This window comes from Cebus imitator, unplaced genomic scaffold, assembly GCF_001604975.1.
Source record: "Cebus imitator isolate Cc_AM_T3 unplaced genomic scaffold, Cebus_imitator-1.0 Scaffold148, whole genome shotgun sequence".
NCBI lineage: Eukaryota > Metazoa > Chordata > Mammalia > Primates > Cebidae > Cebus > Cebus imitator.
In genome coordinates this window covers 3945434-3969821 of record NW_016107463.1, presented here as the reverse complement: position 1 = coordinate 3969821, position 24388 = coordinate 3945434, and the positions used below count along the sequence as shown (strand labels likewise).

Genomic DNA, 24388 nt, shown 5'->3' with positions numbered 1-24388 from the left:
CTGGGCTCAGTTGCTCACACCTGTAATCCCAGCACTTTGGGAGGCTGAGATGGGCAGATCACCTGATGTCAGGAGTTCAAGACCAGCCTGGTTAATATGGCAAAACCCCATCTTTACTAAATATACAAAAACTTAGCTGGGCATAGTGGCTGGCACTTGTAATCCCAGCTACTCCAGAGGCTGAGGCAGGAGAATTTCTTGAACCAGGGAGGCAGAGGTTGCAGTGAGCCGAGACCACACCACTGCACTCCAGCCTGGGCAACAAGGGTGAAACTCCCCCCACCCAAAAACGTAAAAGAGAAAGAAAGTGATTGTTACGGGTCCATGACTCCTAATGAATCAGAGTTCTCCAGGTATTTGGATCGGTGAAGGATCTCTTGTTTTATTTGATATTCTGGAAGTTCTGTATAAAAGTAAAAGTAAAAGTTAGCAACATGCCATGTTAAGGATTTCACAAATGTGCTTGTGTGTGTGTTTTTGCTGGAGTCTGCACCTGGAGGAAAAAATTAAGTTTCAGAATGTAAAGTCCTAATAGTAAAATATTATATGGTCTTTCTAAGGAGCATCACACCTCTAACTATGATGTCCAAGTTATCATTTTTTAAAGGCCTTTTTTTCCCACAAATATTTAAAATATTAGTTGTTTCTTTGCAAGCTTCTTTGAAGGCTTATGGCTGTTTTTCTATAGCATGAAATGAAACAAATGCAACTATCTTATTCTTTACAGAAAATAGGTATTCACATAGGCTAGGCCTGACTGTCAGGTGAGTGTACAATGTCTGAAATAGCAACCATCCTTCTTTCATTAGGGAGCATTATTGTCCAGGCGTGGGCAACACAGGTTTTGTTGCCAATGATGCTTTTGTTTCAGTTTGTATGTTTTATAATGGCTTTAAGTTTGGTCTCTTTTACCTTAGGTCTGGAGTTTTCAGATTACATATTATGATAAATTTTAAATTATAAGGAAATAATTTGTATCTAAATACAAATATATTTAATTGTACAAATAATTTGCTTTAAAAGACACATTAGAATAAATTCTAAATATTTATCCATAATAACACCCCCAATGCCATCTAACAAAGGAATATGTCTCCTAAGCAGGTGAGAAAGGAGAGGAAGTTATAGTGAATACTTAGGGAGTTATGAGTGGTCAGTCTATACCTTATTTATCTGTAGCACAACTGTAATACATAAAAACCAATGGGATCATGGAACGGGTGGACACTTTACACATTCTGTATGTAGTTAAGAAGTAAAGATTGAGAACCATTAAGGGTAGATTTTTGCTAGGCCAGAAAACTGTCCATATTTCTTTGAAACAATGTTTGTCATGGAATATCTAGGCAGGCATAGTAACTAAACAGTGTTCTCAAGGACTTAAATTTCAAATGCTATTTTTTTCCTCTTAGTAATGGACTCCAATTATTTGGCTTTCAAACCATATCTTAGAACCCATGAGATATCTTCTCATACAAATATACCTCTTAAGGACTTGGAGGAAAGGTGTATTTTAGTACTGGTTTCAATTAACATCAAATTAAATGCTTAGAGGGATTGGGTCCAAACAGTGGACACATTTTGTTTAGCTGGTACTGCATTTAAAAATAGATAAATTAGGATGTTTGTATGTACCTGACCTCTTAGTATCACCATACAACTTCTCATGTCAGTCTTTTATTTGCCTGATTCTCAAGGCCTTTTTAAGTCTGAGATCTCTGGAGGAGCAAGATATGTTTACATGTATTGTATAAGTTGACTGAATCAATCTTTCTAGGTGTCAAATGTCATGAGGTAAATCTCCAATGAATACTTCTGTTCCTCTGAAGGCCCAGTCTTACTGACAGAATATAGTTTGTGTATGTACTTTCATGTATATATGGCCTTATACACACTTATGTATATTTCTTCATTAATATGTATGCTACTCAAATTTTACAGACATGTACTCATAAGTACAAAGAATAAGCAAATGGACATGATTGATCTTTAAATATGAGGTTTTTGTTTTTTTTAATTAAAGGCAAGTCCACACTCCTTTATGTATAGTTGTAAATGCCAAATAAGTGGAAAACTTTTAAACCCTAGACATTTAGAAATCTAGAGATTGATGTATATCTCATCTCAATGTCTCACATGCCTGCTGGAGCATTACTACATTCCAGCAATAAGAGCAGCCAAGATTTGGAGAATAAATTAATGTCAGGCAACAGTAATGTCTTTCTAATGCACTCTGTGCAACCTTATTAAATGTCCCTTTTAATAATTGCATATTAAAAAAAATAAAATGTATTAGCATATAAGAAATTTGAGTAAAGAATACATATTTGGGTAAATATAAACTGTATGCAGTAAACACCAGGTCAGTTATGTGAGCCTATCAATCATGCAAATAATTTGGATAATGAATGCAGCGAAGTTCAATTTGGATTTGGTAGGGAAGCCAAGGGAAAAGAGTGATAAGAGCTTAATTTGAGGGAACATACAATGCATATGTGCTTATTAAATGCCACATAAAAAAATCTCCTATGATCACATTTCCCTTACGTATGAAGACTGAAAGTAACGTTTCCATGGACCTATGCCACATAAAACTTGATTTAGTATGTCTTAACAGAGAAGCTTTCATTCGCAGGCTTTTTGTAAGCTCAGCCATTGTGCAACGTGCTTTAACACAGCTAAGTGACTCCCTTTCAGCCCTTTCCTTCTGATTTATATTCAGTTACCTAAGCTTGACCATAACCAAGAGAAGGATTCCGCAGGTGACTGTCATGCACATGGCAGCATAGATTACTTCTCCTAGTAAAACAAACAAACAAACAAAAAAGATTAAGAAAAAAATAAACACTGGATTTTTAGAGGAAATAAATAATATAAATATGATAAAGGACTGATTTTTAACTGACCATTGAAGGGGGAATGAAACCCAGTTAAAGTGATTTTCTTCACATGTTTTCTTGTATACAACGCCATGCCTTTGACATTAGACAAGGTTGGATAATCTGAAATAAAATCATAAAAATGAGATGAAAGTGTTTACGTATCATACATTATTTTCATTGTATGGGTTACAATTTGCTTTATCTTATAAGGCAGCAATTTATTTCTATTACATTATTTTAATCTGATAGATTTGAATAAAACTAGAAACAATGTTCTTAAATGTTAATAGCTTGTTTTTCCCTTTTAATCAGATAATTTCCCTGTATAAGACATTTTTTTTTACAAACCAATATTAGTACAATGACTATAACATAACTCATTGTATCTTATATATAGACAAGAAAAATAAAAGATAGTAACTTTAGACCATCCTTTGGGAAATTGAAAAGATCCTTTCTTTATGAGAGTGATTGTTTTAATGTGCTTTTAAGAATATTTCATATTCCTCACACCTACTATGTATATAAATTCCCATAAAAAATAGTTTCTACACCAGTTTCTCCGTGTACCGCTACACTCAGATACTGGAATCCTAGTTTTGCTTATTTCCCCTGTTCTGTCTTTTTCTTTTTCTCTCCATTAGCTAAACCTTCAGTTTCTCCTGTTACCTATTTTGCCTCCCTTCAGAGCATTCCTGCCCATTCTGAGACGCTAGTCTTCTTGGCCATGTTTCTGAAAAATACATTCCAACTAGTTTCCAATAGCCTCACAACTCTAGAAATCATGCTGCAGAGTAGCCAGGTCATAAAAAGAAATCCTTCCCTGTACAGGCAGTGTTTTCTCTTGCTTTTCTACTTTAAAGACAGAAAGATGCAATTGTTAAAATTAACTGACAGATCTCTTTTAGGTGATTTTGTTTCGATAATTTTAAAGTGAAATCACTGCTAGTTTTGACTTAATTGGACACAAATATGAATGTCAAGCAAACCAGCAGTTTAGTAACCAATTTATGTAATGAACATTAAAGCTGGTCTTGAGGCAGTAAGAAAAATGAGATAAAGCTTCCACTTTAGAGAGGCTTTGCTGTCTTCTGTCACAGATGTTTTATGCATTTTTGAGACCTGACTCTGAGTAGACAGTTGTTTACAAAAGTGAATGTCTCAAGCGGTGGGATTTTACATCCCGTGAAAACTGGTGACAACAGGTTCTGAGCAGGAAGGGAGATAAGAAAATCTACAGTCATACATTGTTTAATGTGGGGATATGTGCTGAGGAATGCATGCTTAGGCAATTTTGTCCTTGTGTGAACATCACAGAATATGCTTACACAAACCTGGGTGATATAGCCTACCACAGGCCTAGGGTATACAATATAGTCTTTGCTCTTAGACTGCAAACATGCACAGTGTGTGTTATTGGACTAAATACTGTAGGCAAATTTAATGCAATGGTAAATATTTGTGTATTTAAACATCTAAACATAGAAGAGATACTATAAAAATATGCTATTATAATCTTATGGGGCCAGTGAAGTATAGTCTGTCGTTGAATAAAATGCCCTTATGAGGTACATGATTGTATTACCAAATGTTCCATTCAGTTATCTCTCCATCTAGGGCCGCTGGTGTTCAGAAGACAGCTTACTGGGAGCCAAGATCTGAGCACTATGTTAACAATAATCAGTAGACAGATGGGTTGGAGTTTCAGAACGGTAATAAACTTCCCAGAGTGGGTCAGAGAGGAGCAGCACAATATAAGACCAAAAAAGTAACCAAGGATTTTGTCGTTAGAAAACTCATTCTCAAGCAGTCTGAACTCAAATACAGTTAAGCCATTTTTTTTAGTAAAATAGTTTTAGTCTCCAACTTGCATATTGGATTATCATCTATTTAAGAAGCCTCCACCATGGCTGATCTTTACAATACTGGCACCTGGAAGCCTAACGTAGGAAGATGTCTTGAGCCCAGGAGTTTGAGGCCAGACTGGCCAACAAAGCAAGATCCCATCTCTAAAACATTTAAAGATTAGCTGGGCATAGTGGTGCACACCTGTAGTCCTAACTTCTCTGGAGGCTGAGGTGTGACTATCACTTGAACCCAGGAGTGGGCAAGCTACTACAGTCCAGCCTGGGTGAAAAAGCAAGACCCTGACTCTAGAAAAAAAAAAAAAAGCCTTTTCTTCTTAGAATGAAAAATAAACCACTTAAGAATGTAAAAGTCACTTTGGGAAGCTGAGGCGGGTGAATCATGAGGTCAAGAGATTGAGACCATCCTGACCAACATGGTGAAACCCCGTCTCTACTGAAAACACAGAAATTAGCCAGGCATGGTGGTCCATGCCTGTAATACCAGCTACTCTGGAGGCTGAGGCAAGACAACTGTCTTGAACCCAGGAGGCAGAGGTTGCAATGAGCCCAGATTGCACCACTGCACTCCAGCCTAGCAACAGAGTGAGACTCTGTCTCAAAAGGTAGAACTTGTGAATTATTTTTACTTTTGTGACTGTAAAATTTTTTATTCACTATAAAGTTGAAATGAAAAAAATTGAGAAATTTTAAATAATACTTTTTAAATAAGGGCTCCGTTAAAAATTAATTTTAATCACATTGATTATATGGACTTTTAGCAAAACAAATAATCACAATAAAATCATATATTTAAATCAATTCAGAATATGAAGAATCAATAGCTTTATTTCTTTTTAAGTCCTATGGCCTTTAAAAAAAAGTCGTAGCTAGATTTATAGCCTAAATATATATTAGATGATTAATTATTTAAATGATGCTATAGTTTTTCCTTATGAAATTCTATCCTTAAGTACATTTAGTCTACTTGTGTGTCACAGTTCATCTTTGCAAAAGAAAAAAATTATTTTGAAAAAAATAAGCCTCTTTTAAAGATATGCAACTGCCTTAAGTGATTGTTAAACATTGACCTAGCACAGTTTAGAAAGAATCATCTCATTTATGAAATTCCTCTCACATGGAACTCATTAAGAAAGTTATAGTAGATCAATGACAGAAATGTTAGCTAATGATCCCAGTGAAAATTTAAATGCGTCTAGCAATCACTCCACAATCTTAAATATTGCACCCTGGGAGGATACCGAATATCAGTTAGAGAGATTAATGTTACTGAGGGTTTCTTGGCTACTGAGGCCCACTGGGGTTCCTTCCCTGCCTTTTATAAACAGTGAGGTTTACAGCATTTTATAACCATGAAATTAAAGTCGGCAAAGTTGATAACTAACCTCAGTCCTACACCATGTGCTATATTTATAGATAAACACTGTCAGTGACTTGTTTATCTTAACTTGTACCCTTGAGAAATTAAACACGATTATGAACTATATTGTAAAATCCCTGTACATTTGATGGGAAATCAAGATTAAATTAAATCTTGCATTAGGAACAAACTTAGATAGTATTCTTCTCAAATGAGCTATGGAGAGGTGAGCATTAGTATTTTTTTTTTCCCAAAATCCTTGTGCAATAGTAGTTGAGAGTTTGTGGAGACTAAAATGCTGCTTGTATAATTGATATGAAATGGTAAATGCATTGTAGAAGTTATGGTAGATCAGAGACAAAGCAGTGATTTAGAAATAAATGTCAGAATACTTGAGCTATAATTTGAAATAGAGATTAAACATATTACCAACTGCAAATTTCTAGACCTTCATTTCATTTTAATTAAAACATAATTTAGAAGAGTCAGCTTGGGGGGAAAATGCCTGTATCTAAAATGAATTTAATGGGAAAAAACTAAGTTCACAAAATTGATCAGTAACTTTTGCTTAGAATTATAAAATACACAAGCACTAGGCGAGCTTGTAATAAATAAGACAAATGAAAATAGTTTGTACTGTAATTTATAAATTTCAAAACTTTATATTTCATATGTGGAGATTTTTCAATGTATGGAATATTTTTACTGAAAAATATATGTAAGTGACAGTACCATTGTAGATACGCTTTGATGTCTTCATTTGACATTGAGTAACTCACTAACAGCTACCCTTTGGAAAATGCGTAAAATTTTACCTGGCTGGCTTACATATATACATTTTTTCATAGGCTGATTGAAAACAACAGGGGCAAGAGAGTTAGGAAAAATAAAAGAGATACCTTTTGGAGAGTCTTCATAGTCATTTGGAATAATGAGATAATCCAGAAAGTTTTATAAATTACTGAATTTTGAAATTGAAAAGAAATAATTGCAGTATATCTTCCCTGCACACATATTTGCAAATCTGTAGGAGGAAGCTCAATATAATGTATGAAATGTGTTGTTAATTATCCTTAGAGAGTAACCTTTTTGAATCGATACTGTCTGTCTAATGTACAATATAATAAGGCTATCACAATACTGTGCTCATGCAATTATCCAGTAGGCCAAAAAGTGTATATTTGCAACATTCACATTTGAAATAGCACATCTGTTATGGTGTAGTGTATGATTGTTTATGTTTCATTTTTTCTTATCTTAAAGATAAGAAAAATAGCTTATAACTTCACATAACTTGGATATTTTTCACCATTTCTTAAAATGTAAATTTAGTCTCCCAGCTGCAGTCCACATGGTCACCCAAATAACAAAAATTTGTTAAGCAATTATTTTGACTGATGTTAACTCTTACAATCAAGTTTGTTTACTGATGTGCAAAGAATTAATCATCTTGGCCACTGGGCTAGAGATATCTAAAAGAATTTAAAAATTTTGTGAATTCTCCTGAGCCTTGGTTTTTGTATATGTAAAATAGTATTACCTATGTTTGCAAGATTGTTTTGAGGATTAAAATGTATTTAGATTATTATTAGGCTAACAGCTCTTGGGGAACTCCATCAGTAAGAATGTACAATTATCAGAAAAGAAGGGAAAACAAGGATAAAATATGGGATTTCCTTCTGGTTCTTTTTCTCATTTTTCTTCTTTTCCTCCTCCCCCTCCTTTTCTCTTTCCTATCTTTCTTCAACAAGTATTTAGTGAGCATTTACTATTGACAGAGAGTGGAGATTAAAAAAAAAAGTGATCCACATGAACTTTTTCAGTAGTGATGAATGTAGTGTAAAATTACATCAGATTTGATGTCTTTGTGGTCACTACCCAAAGACCATTCAAAAGCTGAAGACACAGAGAACAGTTTGTTACCTCTAGTTTTCCTTCCTTTCTCTTTAGTACATTTTCAAGCCATTTTGAAAAGATCTCATACTACTGCATTAAACTGTCAATATGACAATTACCTTTTTCATTTTGTGACTATCTCTCAATAGCCAAATGTCTTGAAAGAGCTGTCTTGATAATTGTCGCCATTCCTCAACCCATTTCACTTTACAACCCTTCCAAACAGGTTTTTGCTTCATTATTCCACTGAAATCATTCTTTCAAGATCAGTTAAGGCCTACTTGGCTATTTCAAATATTCTTCTTCATTGGCTTATCCTGCTGTCTTCAACTTCAGAAGTTTGGAGTTCAGGCCTGCTCCTCCCCTTTAGTAAGAAGAAACCTAATAATCTCACTGAGTGATGTCAATTTTCCAGTGATTTTAAGTGAACTACAGATTCATATTGAGTTACCTTCTCGATATGTTTGCTTGTATATCTCATAACCATCTCAAATTTAACAAGTTGTGAACTAAATTGAGGTTTCCTCTTACTATACTAACTTCTCTCACTGTGTTTCTCATCTCAGTAAATGATATAGCCCATCCACATCATTCTGGTAATCTGGAAATTATCCTAGATTTTTTCTCCTTCTTTCAATCACATATCCTGTTAGCCAATTTGTCTTGTTAACTTTACGTAAATAGATACCTTTATTTTTCCTCATAGCAAACTCCACTGAACTAGCTAAAGTGATCCTCATATTCCAACAGAGGTGCTTCAACAAAAATCCCCAATAATCTCAACGTTTTTTCCATTTTCACTTCTGCCTGCCTCCAGTGAAAGCAGTCAGGGTGATCTATTAAACATCCAGATGAAATCATTTATATCCCCTGCTTCATATTGTCAATGGCCTCTCACTGAACTTAAATAAAAACCTAAAGCCTCTACCATGTCTAGAAAGTCTTACATGATCTAAACCCTAGAAATCTCTTTGGTACGTTAAATCTTGTCTTTGCCCATTTCATTCCAGCCACCAAAAGACTTCTTTCCTCCCTCCTTCCCTCCTTTCCTTCCTTCGTCTTTCTCTTACTTCCTTTTAGTTTACCAAGCACATTAAATATTTTCTTTACTGCTGGAGCACTTACCCCTTATTATTGCCTCTTTCAAGAGCAGACTCCTTCTCTTTCTTCAGGTTCTGCCTAAAGACCACCTCCTGGAAAAGATTTTCCCAGGCTATTTTACTACAGAAGAACCCTCTGTAATTTTCTATTTTCAAGGGGACACAGTAAATTCCACATTTTTTTAGAAGAGGCCGAGTTTTTATGCTCCATAAAACACTAGTTCTGCAAAATACTTTTATGGTTTAGGCAATCAAAAGAACCCACAAGTAAATGAATTTAGAAAATTCTGGGTTAGACATAATATAAGCATTTTTGCTGCAAGCATTTTTCAGGTTTTTTTTAACATAATATAGTTGTATAAATTGCCTAAATTCACTTTCTCCAGGGGATATATTTTAGAATCTAAGAAACAAATTGGAAAACATGGATGTATGTGATTAAATTGCAAGGCTTTATAAAATTTGTGCAGGCATAAGATGTTCATTGAGGATCTTTATTTTTGCTTAATCAATAAAAGGCAAGAGAACATCGTGCTGAAAATATTGTGTTGATAAATGAAAGTACTAATTTATAATCCTTACCTCTACTGGACTCACATATACAACTGTCAGGCACCACAATTTATCTTCGCCTCTATTTCTGGAAGCCAAGCAAATTTTTCTTTGTTTTTTCTTTTTTAGTTACTTATTTTATGTTATTCTACTTTTTTAACTTTTAAGTTCAAGGGTACATGTGTAGGTTTGTTACATAGGTGAACCTGTGTCATGGAGATTTGTTGTGCAGATTATTTTGTCACCCAGGTATTAAACCTAGTACCCATTAGCTATTTTTTTTAATCCTTTTCTTCTTCCCACCCTCCACCCTCCCGTAGGCCCCCATGTGTGTTGTTTACCTCTATGTGTCCATGTGTTCAAGCAAACTTTTCACCCTGTGGTTTGAAAGATGCCTGACCTTTCAAATGCTGCTCCTGTTGTTCCTTAGAGAGCTCAATGTGATGCAACATCAATCCCTTTTGCTGCCAGTTAATCTGACGTTCTTCAATTTCTCAACGTGTACCCACGAGATATGGAGAATTTAGAATCTGCTGTCTATTCAGGAGACCCATTACAGCAGAACCAGAACTGAATTGATAGATCATTTATTCCAGTTACCTGTAAATGTCCACAGAACCATGTGATGGTTCCTGGCACCAACTTTGGACCCAAGTAAAGATTACCTATGTAAGTAATTACTTCCTACTTCAAAGCCAGCATAATGACAATCAATATGGGGAGATATTCATAGAACGATACATGAACTCGCCCTCATAAAGTTCTTGATCTAGTTTCCAGTAAGGAGAAAAATGAATAAAGCAAGGTTGAATTGATAAGCGACAACCAGGTAAATGGTACACTTTGAGAACTTGTAAGAAATAAGAATAATTTGCACTTTGGGTGTTCTTGGAAATCAGATGAAGGAGTTTAAATGAGGGAAGGATGAAAGTAGGAAGAAGGGAGAGCAACGAATATCTTCTGCACACAAAAGTGACCAAGGCAGAGTTTAAGAATTAGTCTAGTCATGGTGTATAGGATGGTTGAGTGAGTGAAATCTAACTAGAAAGCTACAGCAGGAATGTAGACATAGAAGATAAAAACTAAAAATAGGCAAGAGAAGCTGGAGTTGAGAGAGAAAGTGTAGGTTATATTTAAAACAAAGAGATTTTCATTGGAAAGCAGAATGATGCAGAGCATAGTAGCACAAGTGTTAGCATCTGATATGGATTAAAAACCAACTCTGCTTCACCCCCACTTAGTCATTTTAGGCAAGTTACTGACATTTCTCCCTCATGTTTTTATCCTTTTTTATTGAGATAAGATACCATCTCATGCCAGTTACAATGGCGATATTAAAAAATCTGGAGAGAACAGTTGCTGGAGAGGATGTGGAGACATAGAAACACTTTTACACTGTTTGTGGGAGTATAAATTAGTTCAACCATTGTGGAAGACAATGTGGCAATTCCTCAAGGACCTAGAAACAGAAGTTCCATTTGACCCAGCAATCGCATTACTGGGTATATATCCAAAGGATTACAAATCATTCTATTATAAAGACACATGCACACATATGTTCATAGCAGCACTGTTTACAATAGCAAAGACCTGGAACCAACCCAAATGCCCATCAATGACAGACTGGACAAGGAAAATGTGGCACATATACACCATGGAATATTACACAGCCATAAAAAATGATGAATTTGTGTCCTTCGTAGGGACATGGATGAACCTAGAAACCATCATTCTCAGCAAACTGACACAAGAACAGAAAATCTAACACTGAATGTTCTCACTCTTAGGCAGGTGTTGAACAATGAGAACACATGGACAGAAGGGAGGAAGCATCACACACTGGAGTCTGTTGGGGGGAACTAGGGGAGGGACAGTGAGGGGTAGGGAGGTTGGGGAGGAAAAAAAGGGAGAGAAATGCCAGATATAGGTGACAGGAGGATGGAGGCAGCAAACCACATTGCCATGTATGTAGCTACCCAACAATTCTGCATGACCTGCATATGTACCCCAGAATCTAAAGTACATTTATATATACATATATACATGAACTTGCTTTGTTGCCCAGCTTACATAAGCATACTTCACTACAACTTTGAACTCCTGGGCTCAAGCAATCCTCCTGTTTCAGCATACTAAGTAGCTAGGACTACAGGGCCATGTCACCATGCCCTACTTACTTTTATTTTTTCTAGACACAGGACTGTGCTATTACTGCCCAGACTGGCCTCAAACTCCTGGCCTGAAGCAATCCTCTTACCTTGGCCTCCCAGAGCTCTAGGATTACATGGGTGAGCCATCACATCTAGCCATTTGTCTTTAAAATGATATAGTGCCTACCACAAAACTTATGGTTCGAAATTAAATGAAACAATAGGTAAAGAAACTTTGAAATCATGCTCAAAAAATTGTATCATTATTAAGCATTAGACAATGTTGAGTTTTATTTGATATGAAAAAATGAAGAGGATTAAATCAAAGATTATTCCTAAGTCCTTAAGATGTCATGAGGTTTTAGAAACTATTTGGAATGAAAGATGAAAAAATAATAGAAGAAAGAACTAAGTCTGTCCCCTCTTTTTAACCTGGCCATGCAAATGCAGTAACAGTGGCTGTGGAATTAGAAAAAACTTGAGTACAATCCTAAATGAGTCGTCCACTAGATGCACTAGTCTATAATCGTTTATTTAACCCCTGAGCCTCATTTTTCTCCTATATAGAAAGGGAATTGGGATGGATTGTATTTTTTATACAGATTCACTACTCTTTTGCTCTAAAGAGATATATATATATATATATATATATATATATATATATATATATCTCCACTATCCAATGCCCTGTGAGTTAGAGCACCATTTTCTATGGGAGGTGTAGATTTACTACTCCACTGATATTGGGCGTCACCTTGACTTGCACCTGTCAAAAATGAAAGCAGAAAGAACACATATTATGTTCATGCAGACGTTTAAGAGTGATCTTGTTGCTTGTTTTTATCTTTTCCATAAAAATGGCATGTTCCCAATAACAACTGTGCCTTCAGCTTGAGTCTAGAAATAGGAAGCAGAACTTCAGCGGTCACCCCCACAGGTGCCTACACGTAGCGTGACCTAGAAATCAACCTTTGCTTTTGCATGCCACTGAAATTTGGCAATTGCATGTTAGTATATAACATAGAAAAAGCTAATTCAGGGGGGTAATATACCACAGATGAAAATTTTGACAGATTATAGGTGCTTAAAAAACACTAGCTTTTTCTTTTCTCTTCTCTCATATACCTGTCAATAGACTTGCAGGTGAAAAAAGAAGAAAAAGTGAAAAGCGTTTAAAGAAAGGTGAGAAAGGAGGAAAGTGAACTTGGAGAAAGTTTAGGAGAGCCTTGAATATTTCCACCTTGGAAATGGGAATGATTTCCCTTCTTGTTTGGGAAATATTAGGCAGTGAGATATGCATTAATTGCAGTCACTCCTTATTTATTATGCACCAGTGTTAATTTATAGTCCACCATATTTTCAAAAGTATAGGATGCAACATCACTATCTCTACTGAGATTTAAATTATACTACATCAGTTAGGGCCGCATTCCCTTTATTCATAAACATCTTCCAGTACTGCATTACCGTATGAGGTATTAGCGCCTTTTGTAAATGTGGATTTTCCAGCTGATGTATCACTTTACATATACCCACGAATACATAATTAGAATTTGAAATAAAAATAGGCTCCTAGGAAACATAGATAACAGAGCGTAGTGAAGAACAATGTAGCACAGTAGAAAGAGGTCAGCCTTTGATTCAAACCATGGGTTGAAAACCTTGCTCTAAAATTGCTACTTTTGTTTTTCTTTTTTTTTTTCTGACTCTTTTGTGCTCCAGTGTTCCATCCTAGGAAATTTTAGAATAATAATACTTATTTTTCGTGTGTGTGGGGATTAAATGAGGCAAGACATGTAAGGTATCTTGCAGAAGGTACCTTAGGCAAGTTACTGAAATTTCGCCCTCATGTTTTTATCCTTTTTTATTGAGATAAGACACCATCTCATGCCAGTTACAATGGCGATAGTAAAAAATCTGGAGAGAACAGATGCTGGAGAGGATGCTGGAGATATAGGAACACTTTTACACCATTGGTACAAGTATAAATTAGTTCAACTATTGTGGAAGACAATGTGGAAATTCCTCAAGGACCTAGAAACAGAAATTCCATTTGACCCAGCAATCCCATTACTGGGTATATATTCAAAGGATTATAAATCATGCTATTATAAAGACACATGCACACATATGTTCGTAGTGGCACTGTTTACAATAGCAAAGGAGAAATACAACAGGATCTTTTTTTTTTAATTAAGAAATTATGTTTGGCTAGTATAACTACTAGTAAACCATAAGTATTACCTGCAGAGCAATGAAAGATTCTGGGTTCTATTGCTGTAGGTTTTCATTTAATAGGGAAAGGGAAAGTAGAGATAAGTACTGGGCATCCATAATTTTAAAACCTTTTCTGTGCCCTTTCAATATATGGTCAGCCACATAGAGGGGAACAATACATGCTGGCTGGGATCTTTTGGAGGGTGGAGGGTGAGAGGAGAGAGAGGATCAGGAAAAATAACTAATGGGTACTAGGCTCAATACCTGAGTGATGAAATAATCTGTAAAACAAACCCCCATGACATATAATCTGTATAACAAACCTGCACATGCACCCCTGAACTTAACATAAAGTTTAAAAAATAATAAAAAACATTAAAGATATTTATACAGTCAGGATGTAGACAACTCGTAGAGAGAGAAAAACTCATGATTTTGGAAATGAAAAAGAGAAATCAGATCATAAACAACATTATAGTGTGCTAGTAGAATTGAAGTTCATAGTTTTTGAGGTGAGCTGGGGGAAGGACTGGAGGAGGGAGAGGTCGGGGAGTTCTATGGTTAACATGTAAACTCCTTTGAAAATCAGCTGGTGGAGAAGAACCAGACATGCTAAGCCAGTTTTACCAACTGAAGAAAAACATATTTGGATCAGTAAGAGATGTTACCACCTCAAAAGTTCCCTTTTGGCTACCTGGCAGTATTAAAATAACAAAAACAATTAAAAGGAACAATATTTCCATTTTAGGGTAGGGGTGCTGGAATGGCAATGTGGGCCAAAGAACAGTGAGAGAAATTGACTGAGTCGAAGCAGTTGTGTGGAAGTGTTGGAAGTAGCTATTAGGGTTGTAGACATATGCTTAGTGTACATTTTCAATGTAATAGCTACCATATGTTCTTTCAACAAAATACCATTGTAAGTTTTAGACTGTCTGTTATACTAGAAAGAACTAGTGAATAGAGATGCAGGGACTGAATCATGTCTGGCCTGGAAACTTAAAACATCAAGAGTAGCATCTTCCTACACAGACCCAAGTGACATGCAGCAGTATATCACTAAGAAGAGTCACTATGTGAGAAAACCCTACCTACCGAATTATGTGGCTTTTCTTGTTTTAGATAGCCTTCACTTCCAACTAATGCAGACCTGCAGTCAGGAACTAGTGGACTGTAGCATCCTTTGGCAACTGAGTTGTTTTGAAAGACACTATCGTGTGTCTATAGCAAGTGTCTGGCCACCTGACTCCAGTGCTAATGCCGTAGTAGAACATCAGTCCCAGAGTTATGGCAAACTTGAAGTGCATTGGAGATTGGGAAAGCTTAGTCTCTAGATTCAGTGGCAACCAAGGGAATCCATTGCACCCTAAGGCAGAAGCTAGAACAAAGGACAGAGACAATAGGAAGCAGTATCTGTCTCAGAGGCTCAAAACATCACCAAGGGTTCGTACGTGCTGTGCAGCAGCTTTCACACACTCTCCATTCTTCTAACTAGTTTGAAAACTAATTTGTTTACTATGATTTGTACAAAATGCCCTAAATAAATGCTTTCCAAAGAGTAATGGGTGAGCAGAATAAAAATTATGTTGTGCTCATTTTTACAGCTTATTAGCTACAAATGTGATATTAAAACATTCTTACAACTTTTAGCCTGAGAGATATTTATTGATGTTTGCAACGTTGTAAAGGATTTTCTTGGACTCATGAAAGGAACTCAGGCAGATGAGTTGAGAAAATCTGATACTAATGGAAGATGAACTCTGGCATCATCAATGGATTCTTTACAAATCTCTACTCATTACTCACCTATCTCATCCAAGGAGCTTTACTTGTCTAAGCACCAAACTTTCTTTTTTCTAAGGAGCCCCTCTTTAAGATGATATCCTAGCATGTAGGTGCCAGGGCAGTAACTATTAAGTGCCCACATATGGTGTTTTATGGCAATACATCTGATGCTATTATATTGTTGTCACAAGAATACTTGGCTCTTTAAGCCAAGAATACACATGCTCATAATAAATGATTTTTATGACTTCACATACACAATCACGAAGCACAGAAAGTATAAAGGAAAGACTGCTTGTTTAATGCAGCTTTGGCACTAACGTTATTCCCAATTATAGGCAACAAGAGGATTGTATGAAGCCAATGAAAGTATAAGGGTGGAAAATGGAAAAGATAACACTATGATTTCATATACTGAAGGCTGTTATCGTTCAAACTGCAACAGTATTGTTTTGTTGTTTTATTTCCCTCCATGATCTGAAATGCTCCTTTCTTCTCTAGCAATACTAACATGTGAATTGTCTCACTTATCAATAGCAACTCTTTAATCTTTATTTTTTGGCTTTGAGCAAAGAATAAAGGTAGTCAAATGATGCTTCGTATAACATTTCATGTTCAGTGGCAGATTTTTTTTCCCCTCCCTTAACAACACCTATGCCTTTAAGAGTAGATTTGGGAGAAAGGGGAGGTAGAAGACAGCTGTTCTCCTGTTGTTTCTGCTGAGGGTTTGTACACTTCAGTATTTCCAGATTACAGCCCTGTGAAGCATTTACTGCAAAATAGGAAGCCTTAGCCAAATATGCAGGGTTTCAGGTCTGCAGACAAAATTTAAACCAGCTGGGTTTTAATGGGAACTTTTGAGTGCAAGTAAACCTAGTGGTGAAACTAAAGCCAGCATTTTTGTCTCCACTGGAATAGGCTACATCTTTAGGAACTATTCCTCCATGTCTCTTCTCTTAAGGGAGTTTTGAATTTTGAAAGGTCCTGAGATAAAATCTTCCAGATAATTTCTTAGAGTATCTGGCTGAAATCTTAGCCAACAAAGGTGGAAGATGCAGCCAGATATGATGCCTTTCTTAGTCAAATCTTGAGAGAGATGAGGGGAAGCTGGATTTCTCTCAGTAATCTAATTTTAAGTTGCCCAAATTAAAACAGATACAGGTTCCCTATGCACACGTACTTATAGAAACAGGGCCAAAAGACACACATTCACTGAAATTCACACACATTTACAATAGTGCCTGGTCAAAATGGCAAATGGTGGCTAACTTACTGGATTTGTAGATGACAAAAGTTCCACATCATATTTTGAATGCCCGTTAGGAGAAAATTATTGTTTTCCTTGCTTAAAAATATGCAGTTTTATAGATTCAAACACATAGGTACTAGAAGCAAAGAAACATGCCTTCTTATAATCGTTTACTGAGTCTGGACACATGATTAGCTGTGTAGAATTTTTTGAACAAAGCAATAAAAGATAAGTAATCTGGAACTAGAGAAAACTCTGTTATCCCAAATCTCAATTTAGCTCTCTGAAAGAATTTTTCCGAGGGTAAAGAAAGAAATAATACAGACTTTCTTAAAATTTTAGTATAGTAATAGGAAAGGAAAGTTATTGATTGGTTATTGGTCTTTTTAACATTAAAAAATAGTCACCCGAGAGGTGGCCATATAGACAGTCAGTCTGGAGTTTGCTTCAATGGCCCTGAACTTAACCTCAGTTGCCTAATCCAAAACTATCAGAACACATCTAATATCAAAGATCATCTATTTCTGCGAAATCCTTACTAGAATTTAATATGTGAGAAACATGAACACTAGGGAGAAGGTAACTAATTTCCTCTACACCACCTTCTGGAAGTAGGGATCAAATTTGCCTCCTAGACTCTTATAGGTGCCTGCCACCATGCCTGGCTAATTTTTGTACTTTTAGTAGAGACAGTGTTTCACCATGTTGGCCAGGCTGGTCTTGAACTCCTGATCTCGTGATCTACCCACCTCGGCCTCCCAAAGTGCTAGGATTACAGGTGTGAGCCATGTTCACCTGGCCTAGATGTTTATTAAATTTACATTTTTAAGATACAGCTTTTATAGCTTCAATTCTCTTCATGTCATTATTTTATAATGTTGAGATAAAGTGGCAAGCAGATCCATGAAAAGATTCCTTACTGTTGGTCAGATGGGATAATTAAGAGTTTGTCCAGATTCTTATACTAATACTATTAATGTAATGTTTTCATGATATGCTTCTGGCCGTTAGTCATTCACTATCTCTTTAGTTTCTTTGAGGAAGGCAGTAGTGTGCTCAAAGGGAAACACTTGATAGTTCTAGTGCTTTCTGTTAGAAGTGACAGCAAATGTAAAGCCAATTACACAGGTGGACCTCATCCATAGGCTCCACCACTCTATTCGAAAGACTGATGCCTTCCAGGACAGCCCCAAGTACACCATCAGCAAGGGTGGAGCATTATTCATAGTCTAACCCGGAAGCTGAGTATGACATTTTTGCTGTGTTTTGGAGAAAGTTAGGAAAATCTAGAATGAACTCAAGGGACAGAGACTTTCCTGTTTGCAAAGTTCTGATGCACATTCTAATTGCCATGACCAAAGAACCTCTAAAGTTGCAAAAGTTACCATGGAAAATATGACTTACTCAAATGTATTCCGGTTTGACATTAGACGCTTAAACAAATAACCTTATCCAGCTGATCTCCCACACACACACATCTGTTGGTTGCTCTTTACCTCCAAGTCTAATTTTATTCAATGTGAAGCACAAATTCTTCACTACTTTCTAAACACAGTGTGCTTGATGCTGAAAATCTAGTGATGACACTGAGTGTTCAGATGTTTTCTGACTCTATCAATGTGAACAGTAAAATTGTGAGGCCAATGGGAATTCTTCCAGTGATCCAAGTAATCTTGATACTAATGCCTCTGGAATATAGTTTATTTACACTTAATGAAAAACAAAAAACAAGGCTTCTCTTTCTGTTGAATCTGGGGATGTTTTAAAAGGGGAAGCAATATCTTTGGCTGTTGCTTTAAAAGGGCAGGAGATTATTATGATGCTTTAAGTTCTGGGATACATGTGCAGAACGTGCAGATTTGTTACATAGGTATACATGTCCCATGGTGGTTTGCTGCACCTATCATCCTGTCATCGACATTAGGTATTTCTCCTAATGCTCTCTCTCCCCAACTCCCTACACCCGCTGGTGGGTGATATTCCCCTCCCTGTGTCCATGTGTTCTCATTGGTCAACTCCCACTTATGAGTGAGATCTTTTGTTCCACTGACTTGGTAAGCAAATTCAAAAACATCAGGACGGTATCTCAAGCAAACAGTGTTGAACTTCTTTCTATGGAGGTAACAGTAGTGCATGCTATGTTTATGATTTAAGTAAGTGAGCATATCCAGAAGCCACCTGATTTTCAGAAAAGAATCAATGAGGACTCTAAGCCCATGTTTCATAGAGTGTGGTACCTGGACAAATAATTTCAGCATCACTTGGGAACTTGTCCTAAATGTAAATACCCCAGTTTTCAAACCCACTGGATTAGAAACTGCATCGTGTCAATCAGGTTAGTCTATTTCCCAGTAGAGGACAGGAAGGTATGTACAGTCATGTGTAGCTTAATAATCATGAGAATACATTCTGAGAAATGCATCATTAGGAGATTCTGTTGTACAAATATCAGCATGCACACAAACCTAGGTGGTACAGCCTACTACGCATCTAGGCTATATGGTCTAGCCTACTGCTCCTAGGCTACAAACCTGTACAGCATGTTACTGAATACTGACTATTGCAGGCAACTGCAACGCAATAGTATTTATTAAGTACCTAAACATAGAGAAGGTAAAACATACTCTAACAAGGTAGAACACAGTAAAAATATAGTGTTATAATTTCATGGGACCATGATCGTATATGCAGCCTGACTTTGGCAGAAACATCATTATGCAGCGCATAATTGTATATGAGATTGGATAGTAAATTAATTTTTTAAATGTCCTCAATAAATTGTTAAGGTAATTGATATTCTATTCAAAATGTGATCCTTAGGCCAACAGCATCAGCTTCACCTGGTTGCTTGTTAGAAATGCGTATCTCAGGCCCTACCTCGGACCTAATGAATCAGAACCTGCATTTTAACTGGAAATCATGTGATTCTTATACACAGTGAAATTTGCAACTAATAGCCCCAGTTAATTATCTGCCCTAAAATTACTCAAAGATAACACCATACTTAAGAAGTCACTTAATCTAAGAAAATATACCATAGATCTATATCATTCAGAAATTTTCTTCCCATATTACCTGTTTAACATCATAATGACTCAAAAAGTACTGATTTGCTTGATTTTTCAAACCCCTCAAAATCTAGAAGAGGTACTGTTTACTGAGTTTTACTATGTTCCAGGTATTTCTTTCCTGGTATAATCTTTGTACCAACATTCTCAGTTAGAAATGTTTATTGCTATTTTCATTTCACAGACTGGAAATTGAAGGAAAGTGAGAGAATTAACTTGCTTACAATTAGTTATCTTGTAAACGATGAAAAAATTATTTGAATCCAGACATATTGGTGCTAGACGCTCTCTATGGCTGTGGTCTTATAATAAGGTCTATTTACATTTCCAAGCACAAAACTTGACTTCTAGAGTCATTGTTGCTGATCATTGTTTTTAAACAAAATGTAAGAGTAAGGCTGAGGAAGTAAAGTGGAAGAATGGGAACTGATTATTTCAGATGTGAGAGCTAAAAATGGATAAATACACTGATTTATCCCTGAGGACCCAACCTAAAAAATTATCTAGAATTCTAAGCATATATATCAAATAGCATAAAATCTAAAAGTTACGGAGTTTACTATGAATCAACATTTTTATGTTGGATGGTATTTAAACTAAATTTAAATAAACATTTATTTGCTTTTATTATCTTTATTGCTAACTTAAAACACATGCCTATTCTCTACAGAATTCAAAACAATGCAAATAATAAAAAACAAGATCCTTAAGGAATAATCACTTATTTCTAAGATAGAAAACAAACATTTATAAGTGAATGTCTATGAATTTGATGGACTACAAATTCACCATGGAGCCATTTTAATCCAGAAAATACCAAATACTGGACTGTTTACAGGTTATGTTATAAATATGAATACAGAACAGAGAAATTCTGCTGAATGTTTCTTGGAAAACCAAGAGGATTTTTAGCACCTGGACTGAATTTGAAGGAAACTGGACTTGAATTAGAGTTTTGTGTAGAAACCAAGAAAAAGTCAGTGGTTTTGGCTAGATGAAGTGATTTATTTAAAGCCAAAACGTAACATAAAGCTTCTGAAATACTAATTTATATGAATTGGCTATACTAGAAGGTGATGTATGTGCATTTATGTATATATATATATATATATATATGTATATATGTGTGCATAAGACAGGGAGAGAAAGAGAGAGGAGTTTTTGCAATGGAAATGTCTTTCACAATTCACTTAGCTCACTATTTTATTTATAGTCTGTAATCTTCTTTCTTCAGACAGTGATCAGATAATAGTAAAAATTATAACACATATTTATAAAAGTGAGTTTGAGCTTTTATTAATTCATTTGGCACAGTCCTTACATTATTTTGGTAAAATTAATTTAAAATTTTATGTACTAAGGAAAAAATGTAAGACTATGTACATGCACCTCCATATATAAAAGGGTGTATTTAAAGTACTTTCTATAAAAATGCTCACTAATAGAATGTTATTTTTAAATCCAGACCTTCACTGGGAATAGACAGATGAAATACTGTAAGGCAGGATGAAATGCAGCCAAATAAATCATCTACCCATTGAATGCAGACAAGCAAGATGAATAAACCAATCTTGCTAGCATCCTGACATCTAACACGAGGGATCAATAGACAGATGGGTGAGAAGCATGGCTATAAAAAGAAATGAAATGGTAGAAACAGGTACAGAAAGGTTCTTTTCTAAAGCTTCTTAAAAGACTAAACACATTTTGAAGAGTTTTTATGTTAATATTTCACAAAAGCCAACTGGTTCTGCAAATCTTGGGAACAATCTTCTGTCATTAATAGACAGAGCTAACCATATCCATCATTAAAGGGATGCACACATTTAAAAACAAAAATGTGTTATGATCAGTAGCTTATTTACAACGTTGACGCCACTCAAGGATCAACTGTAAAACTATTTCCTACCACTCAGACTTTTTGATCTATAAAAAGGAAATGTGTTGGAAAATATAAGGAGTTAGAAATGTTTTTATTAAAGTGAACAGTAGCAGCCTGGTCTTGTTAATTCCTAATTCTTTTGCTCAAATATTTGAATTAAAAATTCCAGCTTAAATGGAAACATAAAGAATCAAGGCTCTAAATAGAGAAGGAGTATTATCAGGAAGCTTCCAATAAAGCAAAGAAAAACGACCAAATTCAAGAACAGTGCTGCCATAGAAATATGATAGGTTTTTATTCATTTACTCATTCATTCATTCACTACTAATTGAGTGGCTAATTTGTCCCAACAATTGTTTTGGGCACTGGAGTGACGCAGGCCACCTTGAGAGCCACACGTTATTAGTCTTATTAGTCTTTCCTTTCTGAGCACAGACATTTCTTATTCCCTGAGAGGTGTAAGTGAAAAGAGACTCTGGGATGTATGGCTGGTGACTGGGTTTTTCCCAAGTGTGGATTCCCAAACTTGCTTGAAAATTACAACCACCTGGATGATTTTTTAAATACATATTTCTGAGCTCTACCTCAGTCCTACTGAATTAGAATTAGTGAGGTTAGGACTAAATACCTGTATTTTCAATACACTCTCTCTATACTTCTGAGGATTTGCCAGATTTGACAACCAAAAATTTAATGTCTAGTAATACTCCTCAATAGTTTGGACTTGTCTTTGTGACCATATGTTTCTTCATAATAATAGAAAGAATGTTACTAAAAGGGTTGGGGAATCAACTGGCTTTGGTGAAAACTTAATATAGAAACCCATAGCATGTTGTTGACGGAAACAAATTAGGACAACCATTATGGAAAACAGTATGCAGGTTCCTCTAAAAATTAAAAATAGAACTACCAAATGACCCAGTAATCCCACTACTGGGCATATATCCAAAGGAAGTGAATTTAGTGTGCTGAAGATATATCTGCACTCCATGTTTACTGCAACACTATTCACAACAGCCAAGATATGGAATGAACCTAAGAAAATGTGATCTACATACACAATGGAATACTATTCAACCATGGAAAAAAAAGGAAATTTTGTTATTTGTAACAACATGAATGAAACTGGGTAACATTATGCTGAAAGAAAAATGCCAGGCACAGAAAGACAATTATCACATGAACTCACTTATATGTGGGATCTAAAAATGTTGATCTCATAGATGTAAAGAATAGATGGATGGTTTAAAAGCAAGGGTTGTTGGGGAAATGTTGGTCAAATAATGCATAATTACAGTTAAATAGGAAGCAAAAATTCAAGAGATCTATTGTACAACATGGTGACTGTAGTAAGTGATGACCTATTATATTCTTGAAAAAATGCTGAGAGTGTGCATGTAAAGTATTCTCACCATAAATATGATAACTATGTGAGGTTATGTATTTTTAGTTAGATTTAAACATTCCACAGTGTGTGTCTGCATATGTGTGTATGTGTATTTCAAAACATTATTTGTATATGATAAATACATATAATTTATGTATCAATTTGAAAAATAAATAAATCTGGGGAAAATGCAAAACATAAAAAATAAATTTCTAAAATTTTGTAGCACTATTCATTATAGCCTTTGTAAGGCATCAAATAAAAGAAGCCTAATGGTTCAACTCATAATCCAGAATCAAAATAATGGTTTTAAAGGCAGAGTTTTAAAGAAGGAAACAACAGACACTGGGGTCTCCCTGATGGGGGTGGGAGGAGGAGGGAGAGGACCAGAAAAGATAACTTTTGGGTACCGGGCTTAATACCTGGGTGATGAAATAATAGGTACAACAAATCACTATGACACACATTTACCTATGCAACAAACCTTCACGTGTACCCCCAAACCTAAAATAAAAGTTAAAAAAATAAAATCAGAGTCTTTAACGTATACACAGTGTTGGCTATTTAATAATCACTTTATAGACTCAATCTCATTCAAGCTCTCAGGATGGTATATGAAGTCTCTGGTAAGAACTCAACAGGAGAGTTACAACACAGACGCCCTGGGCTCTGAAGCAAGGCTATTTCATCTTTATTAGAGGACTCCTTGCCATTTGAAATGTAGGTCCTATTGGGTATTATCAGATCTGTTAAATAATTGATTCCCAGAAAGACAAGCCCAGTATATCAGTACTTAACTGTCCATGCACAGATGACTACAAACACATGTAGAGGTGGCTGTAGAAGACAGTGGTAAAAGGAAATCTTTCCCACAGGCAGAACATGAGCAGTACTGTTACTTTGTATGGAAAGAGAAGTGGCTAGAAGTAAGATTCATGGTCAGTGGAAAATTGCTTGGTCAAAGGGATAAAAAAAGCCGACTTGGAAGATTGTAGAAA

The 24388-nt window shown here is 35.7% G+C and overlaps 1 protein-coding gene and 1 long non-coding RNA gene across 2 annotated transcripts in view; one reads left to right on the top strand and one right to left on the bottom strand.

The window, feature by feature from the left end:
* Positions 1-339: 339 nt before the first annotated feature.
* The window catches only part of GFRAL (GDNF family receptor alpha like), a 59442-nt gene continuing 35393 nt past the window's right edge, over positions 340-24388 (bottom strand). Inside the window, exons 7-9 of the mRNA XM_037743586.1 lie at positions 2907-3002; positions 2727-2799; positions 340-403 (exon numbers count right to left, since the gene is read on the bottom strand). Of these exons, the coding sequence (XP_037599514.1) occupies positions 340-403; positions 2727-2799; positions 2907-3002 (233 nt within the window). The remainder of the gene's footprint in view (positions 404-2726; positions 2800-2906; positions 3003-24388) is intronic.
* Positions 16072-19620, top strand: LOC119473309. Its single transcript, XR_005202512.1, has 3 exons — positions 16072-16081; positions 16960-16965; positions 19532-19620. It is a non-coding gene; the product is annotated as an uncharacterized LOC119473309 (long non-coding RNA).